Source organism: Orycteropus afer, unplaced genomic scaffold (genome assembly GCF_000298275.1).
Source record: "Orycteropus afer afer isolate SDZICR_OR568_19922 unplaced genomic scaffold, OryAfe1.0 scaffold00162, whole genome shotgun sequence".
Classification (NCBI taxonomy): Eukaryota; Metazoa; Chordata; class Mammalia; order Tubulidentata; family Orycteropodidae; genus Orycteropus; species Orycteropus afer.
Window position 1 is genome coordinate 2,177,953 of NW_006921749.1, and position 13,073 is coordinate 2,191,025.

Here is a 13,073-nt window from a genome sequence, read left to right on the forward strand (position 1 = left end):
GTAGAAGGTTATCAGGCTTGGTAGATGGTCAGCGAAAAAGAACACCCTTAACAATAGACTGACACAGTGGCTGCAATGATGGGCTCAAGAATAGCAATGATAGTGAGGATGGTGCATGACCAGGCAGTGTTTTATTCTGTTGTACATAGGGTCATTATGAGTCAGAGCTGACTCAAAGGCACCTACCAACAACATTTATTTGTGTTTGCATAATAACTTTGTATCCAGCAACCAATAAATTCTTTTGAATTTTCTATGTATGAATCGTGTCATCTCCAAATAAAAAGAATTTTATTTCTTCCTTTCCAATATTTTTGTCTGCTTGTTTCTTATCACACTAGATAGCACTTCAGGACAATGTTGAATAGGAGCAATAGTGAAGTAATGGTTTCTTATCTCAGGAAAAAAGTCTAACATTTTACCAATGTTTGCTGTAGGTTTTGAATATACACATAGGTGCTTTACAGAAATTCTCTATTCCTGTAGTATGCTATCAATCAAAAAAAAAAAACCAAACTCACTACCCTCGATTTGATCCCAACTCATAGTGACCCCTCCTTGGGTTTCTGAGGTGGTTATCTCTATGGAAGTTGATTGCCCAATCTTCCTTCCAAAGAGTGGCTGGTGGGTTTGAACTGCCAGCCTTCTGGTTAGCGGTCAAGTGCCTTAGGCACTACACCACCACCACCAGAGCCTCCAGTATGCTATCGGTTGTATAAAAACAAATCTATTCTATATACATACACATGTGCATAGGTATATGTCTGTTTTGTAAGGATTCCTAAGAAACTGGTTAAAAAAAAAAAAAGTTGTATACTGGGCCTTTAATGTGAAAGAGACTTTTATTTGGAATTTTTTGAATTTGTTCATGTGTACTTTTTAAGTGTACTAAAACAATTATCATTGAGTTGATCATGATTCGTTGCAATCCCATGTGTTTCAGAACAGAACTGTGCTCCATAGGGTTTCAAATGGCTGTGACCTTTCAAAAAGGTTGCCGGATGGTGCAAATAGTTTGTGCTTGACTATAACCTAAAGGATGGTGGTTTGAACCCACCCGGTGGTTCTGTGGTCAAGTAAACCCTATGGAGCAGTTTTACTCTGTTAACACATGAAAACACAGGGGCCAAAGTAAGTTGGAGTATCTTTGATGGCAATGTTTTTTTGTTTGTTTTATTTTTTTGACCTTCCAAAGTGCCTCTGGGTGGACTCAAACTGTCGATCTTTTGGTTCATAACCTCGTGCTTAACCGTCTGTACCACTCAGGGACTCCTTTAAGTATATTATCCACTTAAGAACAATTTTATTTTAAAGGCTAAAATTTTAACATATAAAGCATATTTAAATAGGTACTTTTTTGGGGTGAGGGGACTAGAGAATGTTACAGAATTAGGAATTGAAGATAACTGTGAAAATACTCAAGAATGTTCATGAGCATATACCATTCCTCCTTCAATCAAATAAAGAAAATCTCTCTTACTGACAATACAAGACAAAATCTTCCAGTCTTCATTTCAATAGAGCTAAAAGGTGCAAGGTGGGGCCTTTAAAGTTATATTTTCTACAAGCTTTATTTTCCACAAGCTTTCCTTGCTCCAAAACTATACTTGTGCTTCATAGGGAAGAAGTTAAATTACAAGAGATTCATATACAGGACAATGAGTTAGAAAATGTACACAATTATCCTGCAACTTTTTATCCACGGGGGAGTAGCATAATGAGGACTAAGAATGTAAGATTTGGGATCTATGTTTTATTATCTATGGAAAACTGAGCAATTTTTAAAACTTCTCTGAACTTCAGCTTTCTCTTATGTAAGAAGATACTGCCAGCTTCCAAGGTTGTTAGACCTCAACTGAGACAGCATATAAATTTCCTAGCCCCTGTTCCAGCATAGGGGTATTAAATAGTGCTAACTTTCCCCGTCTTCTGGTCAAACTTACAGAAATATGATGTAACTGCTCCTTTGAATTTTTTTATAAGAAAAATAGCAAATAACATAGTTTCCGATTTTATTTAATACTCTACATTCCTGAATAACTGATTAAAAAACAAATGGTAATCAGATTTTTTTAGAGTCACATAAAAGGAAAATAATAGGGAAAGTAAGGGCATGTTTGCCAAGTTTATTTGGATGTAGAGCCAAGATCATTAAACTTAAAAAGAGTTCTAAGTCTTTGGAAACTGAGACTTGAATAATAGGAGATGAAATTAATACTGCTCTTGGATTCACAGTTAAAGGAAGTCATTCCATTTCTTTGTTTCTTGACACTATAGATTTAACAATATATTGGTAGAAACATGTCACTTGCCATGTGAATTAGACATCAAAAGACCAATTTGATACATATAAACTAAAAATTAAAAATGAATACATTTGGATATCAAATTATAGATCTGCATAACAATATAAATTTTTGTTAACAACTTTCCAAAAGGGACAAAGAAACAGTATTAATAAAGAGTGGTCTTTTTCATCATTCTCAAAAATTCTTCTTCATTTATTTCTCCATCTCCATCACGATCAGCTTCATCAAGCATTTCCTGTAAAACAAAATGTAAATATATGAAATCTATTAAAATCTATTAAAAAGGAATAATGACATAAATATTCAAATACATACTTAAAACCAAATTTTATTTTAAATGTATTAATGAACACAGCCAAGGTAAGAATATAATTACAATAACTCACATTTATAGTTCCATACTGTCAGAAAAAAAGTCATATTTACCTGAAGTTCATCATCTGTTAAATTTTCCCCTAGTTCCTTGGCAACTCTCTTGATATTACTTAGTGTTATGCTTCCTGTATCATCATCATCAAATAATTTAAAAGCCTTCAGTAATTCTTCTTTTTCATCTTTTTCACTCTTAAAAAAAAAAAAAAGAAACAACTAAATGTCATCAGTCTTTTATTTATTCTATCAAGCTAGACTTATTAGATCTTTGAGGTCTAGGAAAGCAACATACCAGATAACTGAGCTTAGTTATTCTTGCTCTGATTTTTAACAATTGTTTTAATGCCCTCACAACATCTAGCCTCAAGATATTTCAACTCAGAGTTTACTCAAGTGACAAGAGGCACAAGGTGGTAAAGAGACTCCATTCCTATTAACGCCAGTAATGCAGATCCATCACCAAAAATCTAAATTCTATCTCCATTGTCCCAAAATAGTGCCTGGCAAAAATAGACTCTCAATAAATGTTTCCTGGATTCAAGCTTCAAACATGGCCCCATTTTTTCTATCGTACCATACAACCTCATTATCTCCTAATAAAAATCCTCTTCTCCAGACTACAAATTCTTCTCGTTATTCCCTGAAAACATATGATCTTGTGCATAATCTTGCCACTTTTATCTAGCCCAACTCAAAACCAAAACCAAACCCACTGCCATTGAGTTGGATTTAATTCACAGTGACCCCTCCTTGGGTTTCCAAGATGGTATCTAAATTACCCAGTCTCCTTTCTGAGGAGTGGCTGGTGGGTTTGAACTGCCAGCCTTCTGGTTAGCAGTCAAATGCCTTACACACTACGCCACCAGAGCTCCTCCTATCTAGCCCACCCATCGTTAAATACCTAGTTCCAAGTCTTTCATGAAAACTCTGATTGCTCTAGCCCCAAAATGTAGAAGGTTATTGCCTATATTTCTTTGAAAAACGAAATCACTACTGTACCATTTTCACACTCATTATGGCAGAAAAATCTTCGAAACCAATGGTGCCAGTTCCTTTTTTGTCAATTTCAGTTATCATTTTTTTAATTTCTTCTTTCTTTGGTTCAAACCCTAGGGCCCGCATTGCAATCTGGAACAAGAAGAGAATAAACTACAATATACCAAGATCTCATTCTTAGCTTCTTAATTATCTATTAATTACTAACTTCTTTCTTTCTTACCATGGACTGGGCATATCCCGAGGATATCAAGTCAGCAGACCTAGGTTATAGTCCTGCTGTGCCACAGGAGAAGAAGCCCTAGTGGTGCAGTGGTTAAGTGCTCAGCTGCTAAGTGAAAGGTCAATGATTCAAACCCATCAGCTGCTCCATGGGAGAAAGATGTGGCAATCTGTTTCAATAAAGATCTTCAACATTGGAAACCGTATGGGGCAGTTCTACTCTGTCCTGTAGGGTTGCTGTGAATCAGAATGGACTTAGCTACAATGCATTTGGTTTGGTTTGGTGCTACAGAATGTGTCACCATCACACCTTGGGCTTTGGCTTACTTGGAAAATATTTCCTCATTTAGTAAACAAGATTAAAATGATTAACAATTTCCAGGGTAGGTGTATGCAGTCAAGAGACTTTATATCATGCTTACAGAAGATTACTGTTAAATAAAAATTTAAAGATTGCCAAAAATAAATGATATGGCTTTTTAAATGTTTTAGAATTAGAAATAATTTCAGAACCTTCAATTCTTTCACATCTATGGTTCCAGACCCATCAACATCGAATAAATCAAAGGCCTCTTTAATTTCTTGCTTTTGGGTTTCATTCAACTCAATTTTTGCTGCTCTTTTCTTCCATTGCTCTGAACCTGTATGGTAGCCAGATGCCTAAAAGAAAAACACATGTGGGTGAAAGATAAACTATATTGCTAGAAAAATTAACAGAACTAGAGTAACTGAGGCTGCACTAATAAATCTAATAAGCAAACATACTCAAGCATCTTCTTATTATCAAATAATGAACTCAACAACTTCCTTCTTCCCCTTGCTAACATTTGTGTTTTTAGTTATTAATGTCTTAATAGAAAGCTTGGTTCTGTTTTTCCACTAAAATTTCTTCCTTAAAGTTAAGCCTGTTGATGGGAAGAAGACGCAAAAGAGGGCATGCCGGAAAAAGTCGATAGTGTTTTGCTGGAATACAATGTGGTACTTACTTGACACATCTGAAAAGCATTCGTTTTAGGAACATTTGCTTTCATATATGCCTGTTAAGTTTTATAATGAAACGTTCGTATTTTGTAGGCTATGCTTGACTGGAACATGGTATCCCTTCCCATCTTCTTCTCACATGCACTCCTACACCGCAGAGGCTGGAAAGTGAAAAACTACAATTTTTCAGGTGACAAACTACTCCAGGGATATGGATTGAAAAAAAAAAAAAAATGTTGGGCCAATTATCTGTATTCACCTAATATCTAGAAGATAGAAGGCATCTTTCTGGTGATATTTGCTATTTTCTGCAGCAAGCAAGGTCATGGAGTTGTGAGTTTTTCTGCAGCCTCATTTTGGTATCTCGTATCTGGTAAGAAGTAGTGGTGGTCAAGGCAGCAACTAGAGTCCATGTTCCAGTCTATCTACTGTCAGTTTACCATATATTAAGAGTTCATGTGGCAGCTGTGGATTCTTCTTTTTTTTTTTTTTTTTAAATATTGTAGTAAAATACATATAACAAAAATCTTATTACCATTTTAATCATTAAGTATATAATTCAGTGACATTAGTTACATCCATCACTATCTATTTCCAAAAGGTTTCATTACTCCAGAAACTCAGTAGCCCCCTAAGCATTTCCCATTTCCTCCTTCCCCCAACTCCTGTTAATGACCTCTATATACCTGTCTATCCTACATGTTTCATGTAAGTGGGACAATATTTGTCCCTTTGTGAGTGACTTAATACACTCAGCATAATGTTTTCAAGATTCATCCAGAGTTGTAGTATGTATCAGGACTTCATGTCTCTTTATGGCTCAGTAATACTCCATTATATGTATATACCACATTTTATTTATCCATTCATCAGTCCACCAGTTTTAAACATCTTATTCTGCCTAAAGAGTAGTTTCTGTTTCCAACACTGAACCCAACTGATATGTTTTTGTTGTTGTTGTTGTTAGGTGCTGTCAACTCAATTCTGACTCATAGCAACCCCGTTGTTGTTGTTGTTATGTGCCACGTCGAGTTGGACCCGACTAATAGCGAGCCCTCCTTGGGTTTCTGAGGCAGTATCACTACAGAAGTAGATTGCCCCATCTTCCTTCCGAGGAGTGCCTGGTGGGTTTGAACTGCCAGCCTTCTGGTTAGCAGTCAAATGCCTTAGGCACTATGCTACCACACAACACTGCCCAGTCCTGTGTCAGCCTCACAATCCTTGCTATGCTTGAGCCTATCATTGCATTGTGTAAAACAACCTTGTTGAGAAGCTTTCCCTTTTTCGCTGACTGTCCACTTTACCAAGCATGATACCCTTCTCCAGGGACTGGTCCCTTCTGACCATAATGACCAAAGTAGGTAAGACAAAGTCTGGCCATTCTCACTTCCAAGGAACATTCCGGCTGCACTTCTTCCAGGATAGATTTGTTTGATCTTCTGGCAGTCCATTATATTTTCAGTATTCTTCACCAATACCACAATTCAAAGCCATCAATTTTCCTTTGGTCTTCCTTACTCATTTTTACCTTTCACACACATACCAAAAAAAAAGCAAACCAAACTCAATGACGTGGAGTCGGATCAGACTCATAGCAACCCCTCCTTGGGTTTCCAAGGTGGTATCATTACGGAAGTAGATTGCTCAACCTTCTGCCAGCCTCTGATTAGCAGACAAATGCCTTGGGCACTACGCTACCAGATACCATGGCTTGGGTTAGGAGCCCCTTAGTCTTCAAAGTGACATCTTTACTCTTCAACACTTAAAGAAGTCTTTTGCAGAAGATTTGCCCAGTACAATATGACATCTGCTTTCTTGACTGCTATTTTCATAAACGTTGAATGTGGATCCAAGGAAAATGAAATCCCTAACAACTTCAATCTTTTCTCCATTTATCATGATGCTGTTTACTGATCCAGTTGTGAGGATTTTTGTTTTCTTGATTTTGAGGTGTAATCCATATTGAAGACTGTAGTCTTTGATCTTCATCAGTAAGTGCTTCAAGTCCTCTTCACTTTCAGCAAGCAACGTTTTGTTGTCTTCATATCTCAGATTGTTAATGAGCCTTCTTCCAATCCTGATGCCACATTCTTCATATAGTCAAGCTGATATGTAATAGACTGTTAAATAGTCTCATTTTTACTATTATGAGCATCCTTAAAGGTTCATGTACTTTTTTTTGAAGCACTACCAGCACAGGTACCCATTATCTAAGATAGAAATCTGGAGGTCATTCTTAACTCCTTCCTTTTCCTCACCCCATATCCAAATTCTGACCAGTTTATTTTAGATCTACCTCTTGAAGAGGTTTTGAATCTGTTCTCTCCATTCCATCCATACTGAAACTCCCTTAGTCCTGCTATTTCCTAACTAGATGACTGCATGTTTCCTAACTAGTCTCTGACTCTTCAGCCTCTCAATTTATTCCCCATATCACTACTTTTCTAAAATGCCTCTCTGTGAATGTTATTCTCCAGCTTAAATTATTCAATAGTTCTCAATTGCTTCACAATAATAATCTACAATCATTGGTGACCCTTGTGCCCTATGCCAAGAAAGCCCTCTTCTCCATCTTTACCTCGTCAAGAAGTTCATACATCACCTTCTAAATACACCACATTCCTTATATCCAGGGTGCTTTAGGTTCTCATCCCATGTGAGTACTTTTCACTCTGGATTGAAATGGTCTATTCTCTTTTCTCCCTACCAGACTGTGACAACAGCTACTTGACAGCAGAACCATTTTCTTTGTAATATCTGAAATCCTAGCAAATAGGCACACAATAGTTTCCTCAATAGTGTTTGTTTTAAAAGCCTATTTTTTAAAATACATTATATATATATATATATATATGTGTGTGTGTATATATGTTATTGTTATTGTTATTTGTCGTCGAGTCGGCCCTGACTCATAGCAACCCCTCCTTGGGTTTCCGAGGCAGTATCACTATGGAAGTAGGATTGCCATATATGTGTGTGTGTGTGTGTGTGTGTGTGTGTATGCATATGTATATGTATCAAGTTGAACCTTTGTAATCTATTATTGAGATTCTAGATTCTAGCAGGTTGTTCTTCTTTCAGATGACTGTGGCTAAGACTCACTCTAACTATTCCCACTTTCACTTTTTATTTTCTTAATTTAATATCTGTAAAGGAGCTCTGGTGGCATAGTGCCTAAGGCATTTAACTGCTAACCAGAAGGCTGGAGGTTCAAACCCACCAGCCACTCTTCGGAAGGAAGACTGGGCAACCTAGTTCTGTAGAGATACTGGCTAGAAAACTCAAGGAGGGGTCACTATAAGTCGAAACTGACTCAACGGCAGTTTTTTTTTTTGTTTGTTTGTTTTTTAAATACCTGTAATGTATGTGTTGTAGGCATTCATTCCCAAGTATGGAGTAAACTTATACTTTAATCTTTCTCTCATTTATGCAATATTTATTTGCACTTAGTGGGTGCCAGAAATACAATGATATGAAATAAAAACCTTAAAGAAAATTCTGGAATTGTGAATGATAGTATTGTGAAATTTTGAAGTCCTAACGAAACATAAGGTGATTGGACTTAATAATTACATTTATAAAGATACAAACAGTTGAAAGATTTCTGAAACTATTTCATTGGCTTTGGGGCTTTATTTCCTACACCCTCAAAAGTAAAAAAAAAAAAAAACGCTATATAAATATCGGCCGATTTATTCAGCACTGACAACGGAGCAAATTAAAGTCACTGGTTAGACAGTATACTGTTGCAACAGTTACCTAACGGTAAATATTAAATTATGTTAAGTCTCTTTGAAAGTCTAAAAGGTCACAAACATATAATCAAAGGTCCTAAGATTATAATAGCTAGGTTTCCATTGCACATGATTGGCCCTTCTAGGGATGTTCAAAATAAGCTAGCGGTTACCGTATCTCTCATAATTCAATTTGGAGCTAACATTCTGGGAAATGAGGTAAGAAATACAAACTCTAGACTTCTAAAAGATGAATCCTGGTTTCATTATAAACGCAGGGAAACTCCAATTAAGGAATGGGCACATTAAGAAGACTTCAAGTGGAAAAAACTGCTTTGCAAATCCTTTGCAAGTACCTTCAGAGAGCACTAGCCTTGAATAAACCTTTCCAAGAAATAGATCCATGACCCCCACCAGACTACTTCTCCCAAGTAGAAGCCAGTTAACTTAAGAGACCTACGAAATGATGAGGAAGATGACCGGGGAAAATCAATTAAAGAACCACTCTTCTCTCTCTAAAGTCACGAATAAAGTGCTTCTCTTTGGCAACGTGCGGAGAGTTTGGCAACAGACGATCATGAAAAGGGGACGAATAAACATTTTCTAAACTAAAAATCCCTTCCTTGTTCTGGGGAGAAACTTCAACCCCAGTCCCAGTCCCAGCAGCATCTTAAAATTTCGCACTCACCATGACCCCAACTGACACCACCCGCCTGCACCCCTGCCCCGCCTCACTCGGCAGTCGCTCCGCTCAATCGCAATCTCCACAGCTGCGAAGCCGTTACTAAAACCACTCTCTTGCTTCCCTCAAGCAGCCCCGCCCATCCAAGCAAGCCCTTGCTGATTGACAATCATTCCATTTAATAGACAAAAAGGAAAATGGCCCTTGAGCCAACCCCCTTCTGTCTATTCTCTACCAATAGCGTGAAGACCCCGCCTTTCCCAAGCGGAACTTTCCTCTCTGGTTTCTTAGCGACCCGGCCAGTCTACCCAGCCAGATTGCTCCCTCCCCGCGCACATGCGCAAACTGCAGGCAGGGAAAGGCACTTCACTTGGGGGTTTTGTCGTCTTCCCTGTCCGGGTCCCATCTAAAACCGATTGGACTGCAAGTAGTGGTGAAGAAAGGAGCGAGGTTAGTAGCGAAGTGTTTCCACCTCCACCGACTGCTAAGGCTTGGTGAAGACGTGGGGGGTGAGGGGAAGGGAGGAGCACTTGTCTTGTCTTTCTGACCTTTGTAAACTGGTGCAAGGATTAGAATCTCCATCATGGTGGGCTTTAGGTGAACTTGTTTTTATAATCTGGCTGGGATTATTACTAAGGGGCGGAGGGAGCTACCCTTTTTCTGCACCCCTAGACAGAAAGGAGCTCTGGTGGCGTATTGGGTAAGGCATTTGGCTGCTAACCAGAGGCCGGCAGTTCAAACCCACCAGCTAGCTGCTCCACAGGAGGAAGATGAGGCAGTCTACTTCCTTAAAGATTTACAGCCTTGGAAACCCAATGAGGGTCACTATGAGTCGAATCCACTCGATAGCAGTGGGTTTGGGGTTTTTTGGTTTAGACAGAAGACTTGAAGCACTTACTGATGAAGATCAAAGACTACAGCCTTTAGTATGGATTGCACCTCAGGGTAAAGAACACTAAAATCCTTAAAACTAGACCAATAGGCAGCATCACGATAAACGGAGAAAAGATTAATGTAGTCAAAAGTTTCATTTTACTTGGATCCACAGTCAACGCCCATGGAAGCAGCAGTCAGGAAATCAAATGACTATTGCACTGGGCAGATCTGCTGCAAAAGATCTCTTTAAAGTGCTAGAGAGCAAAGATGTCACCTTGAAGACTGAGGTGCACCTGACCCAAGCGGTGGGATTTTCAGTAGCCATACATGCATGTGAAAGCTGGACAGTGAAGGATACTGCAGAAGAATTGATACCTTTGAATTGTGGTGTTGGCGAAGAGTATTGAAAATACCATGGACTGCTAGAAGAACAAACAAATCTAACCTGGAAGAAGTGCAGCTGGAATGTTCCTTAGAAGCAAGAATGGCCAGCCTTTGCCATGTTATTAGAAAAGAATAGTCCCTGGAGAAGGATATCATGCTTGGTAAAGTTGAGAGTCAAAAAAAAGGGGGAGACCAACCCTCAACCAGATGGATTGACACGGTGGCTATAACATGGGCTCAAGCATAGCAAGCTGTGAGGATGGTCCAAGACTGGGAAGTGTTTCCTTCTGTTGTACGTAGGGTCACTGTACATAGGTACCAACTTGACAGCAACTAACAACATAATAACAAACATTCCTTAACCTTTAGGGTGCCTGCTGCTTGGCCTTTTGCCACTCCTCCTCCCTAGTTTGGCCAGGGATTCTGGCCAGGCCAGTTGTTCAGTTGCCATCTAGTGGGGCTCAGGGTTCCCCCACGTGTATCAAAGTAGAACTGTCCTCCATAGAGTCTCAGTGGCTTATTTTGGAAGTAGATCACCAGGCATTCCCAGGCACCTCTGAGTAGCCTTGAACCTCCAATGTTAGGTTAACAGCTGAGATAATATTTAATCATTTGCACTACCTAAGGATTTCTTTGAGGAGCCCTAGTGGTGCAGTGGTTAAGTGGTCAGCTAACTGAAAGATCAGAGATTCTAACCCAGCAGCCTGTTGGCAGGAGAAAAGACATGGTAGTATGCTCCCATAATGATTTCAGCCTAGGAAACCGTATGAGGCAGCTTACTCCTATAGGGTCACTGTAAGTCTGAATTGACTAAAGCATACAACTATAACACAAGAACTCCTCTGGCAGGGTAAGCTCCAAACTTTCAGCATAAGAGGGATGTGGGGCAGCAATCTGGTTGGAAGGAAGTGTGTATGGGGACAGTTTTAACTGTTTTTATTTGCTGCAGAATCTCCTCCCCCACCCAAGAGATCTGGCCGATTGTTCAGCAGCATCAAGTGTCCTTCCTCTGCACCAGGCCACAGGTAGCCTGATAATCCAGTTGACAGCTGAGGTGAAGACACCCATGTAACTGCGTAAACTAAAGCAAATTATTGTCCAGAAGGTCAGGCTTGATGGTTCTGCCCACTCATGACCTTGGTCAAGGCACCACCTAAAAGTGTGAGAGAGAAGGACTCCTGACTTCCTGGTAGGAATAAAGAGGTGATAGTCTATTAAAACATAGCAAACACATCAGGACCCTTTTCATGCCTCCTGCATTGCCATCTCTAGAATAAATATTTTCTAAAATCCATACTGGATTCTCTGACAGTGCATTCAGGAAGAATTCTGAGTTGTGCCTGGCCATTTTCATTTGTCTCACTTATCTCCTTGAATTTGGGGCAAGAAAAACAGTGCAAAATATGTTCTTTAAGCAATCTCCTAAATCACTTTTCACACCTTAGCAAATAGAAACTTACCACATTTTCCAAAGCCATCAACCTGCTGTATTCACATCATCTCCCAGGCTGTGTGATTTTGTATATGTTGCTTAACCCTTCTTGTTAGCTGCTGTCAAGTCAGTGTTTTGATTTATGGTGACCCACGTGCAACAAAACATGAAGCTTCTAGAAAATAGATAAGATTATCTTAATGTTAGAAGTGATTTTACTATATGAAGGGACCCCAGTGGGGATTAAAATGATGCAAATTCAAGATATTTTGTGAATTAGTACAATTTTCAGACAGCTAGCTATGTTGATTTTTCAGGCCATTAACGTCCCCTAATAAGTTGCTCTTTCTTGGCTTCAAGGTCATATATTTCATCTTTAATACTAACACTAAAGAGATTTCTGAGACCCAGAAGTGAATAGTGATCATGTATGCACCCAACCTAATTCTGTTTTCTAGGCTGTCCTTTACTCTCTGGAATCAAGTATGATCTCATGGCAACTAAAAGGCTGAGCAGTATGTTAATCTGCTTTTTCATCACTTTATGATTTAGGCTTTTGATATTTTCAATATTTTATTTAAAATATTTTTGTAATGATTAGTTCAGATTCCAATTCCCAGGTCTTGGGTAGAAAGTACTCAGTCTTGAAAAACAGCTGTTAATAATCTGATTGTGTTACAGAATAACATATATGTAATATATAGTATAGTAGCGTAGTGCCTAAGGCACTTGACTGCTAACCAGAAGGCTGGCGGTTCAAACCCACCAGCCACTCCTCAGTAGGAAGATGGGGCAATCTACTTCCGTAGTGATACTGCCTTGGAAACTCAAGAGGGATCGCTATGAGTCAGGTCTGACTCGACGTTACAGAACAACAACAACATATATAATGATATTTTATATATATATATCGTTGTTGTTAAGTGCCGTCGAGTCGTTTCCGACTCATAGCGACCCCATGCACAGCAGAACAAAACACTGCCCCATCCCGCGCCAGCCCCACAATCCCTGCTATACTTGAGCCCATCATCGCAGCCACTGTGTCAATCCATCTCGTTGAAGGCCTATATAAATACATATATATA

General features: G+C 38.9%; 1 protein-coding gene across 1 annotated transcript; it reads right to left on the minus strand.

Annotated features, from left to right (window-relative positions):
• Positions 1 to 2,454: 2,454 nt before the first annotated feature.
• LOC103201734 (centrin-4) lies at positions 2,455 to 7,479 on the minus strand. Its single transcript, XM_042781737.1, has 5 exons — positions 7,459 to 7,479; positions 4,413 to 4,559; positions 3,681 to 3,809; positions 2,736 to 2,873; positions 2,455 to 2,544 (listed from the first exon to the last, which is right to left on the minus strand). The coding sequence occupies exons 1-5, from the start codon at positions 7,477 to 7,479 to the stop codon at positions 2,455 to 2,457; spliced, it is 525 nt and encodes a 174-aa protein (XP_042637671.1).
• Between the last annotated feature and the right edge of the window lie 5,594 nt (positions 7,480 to 13,073).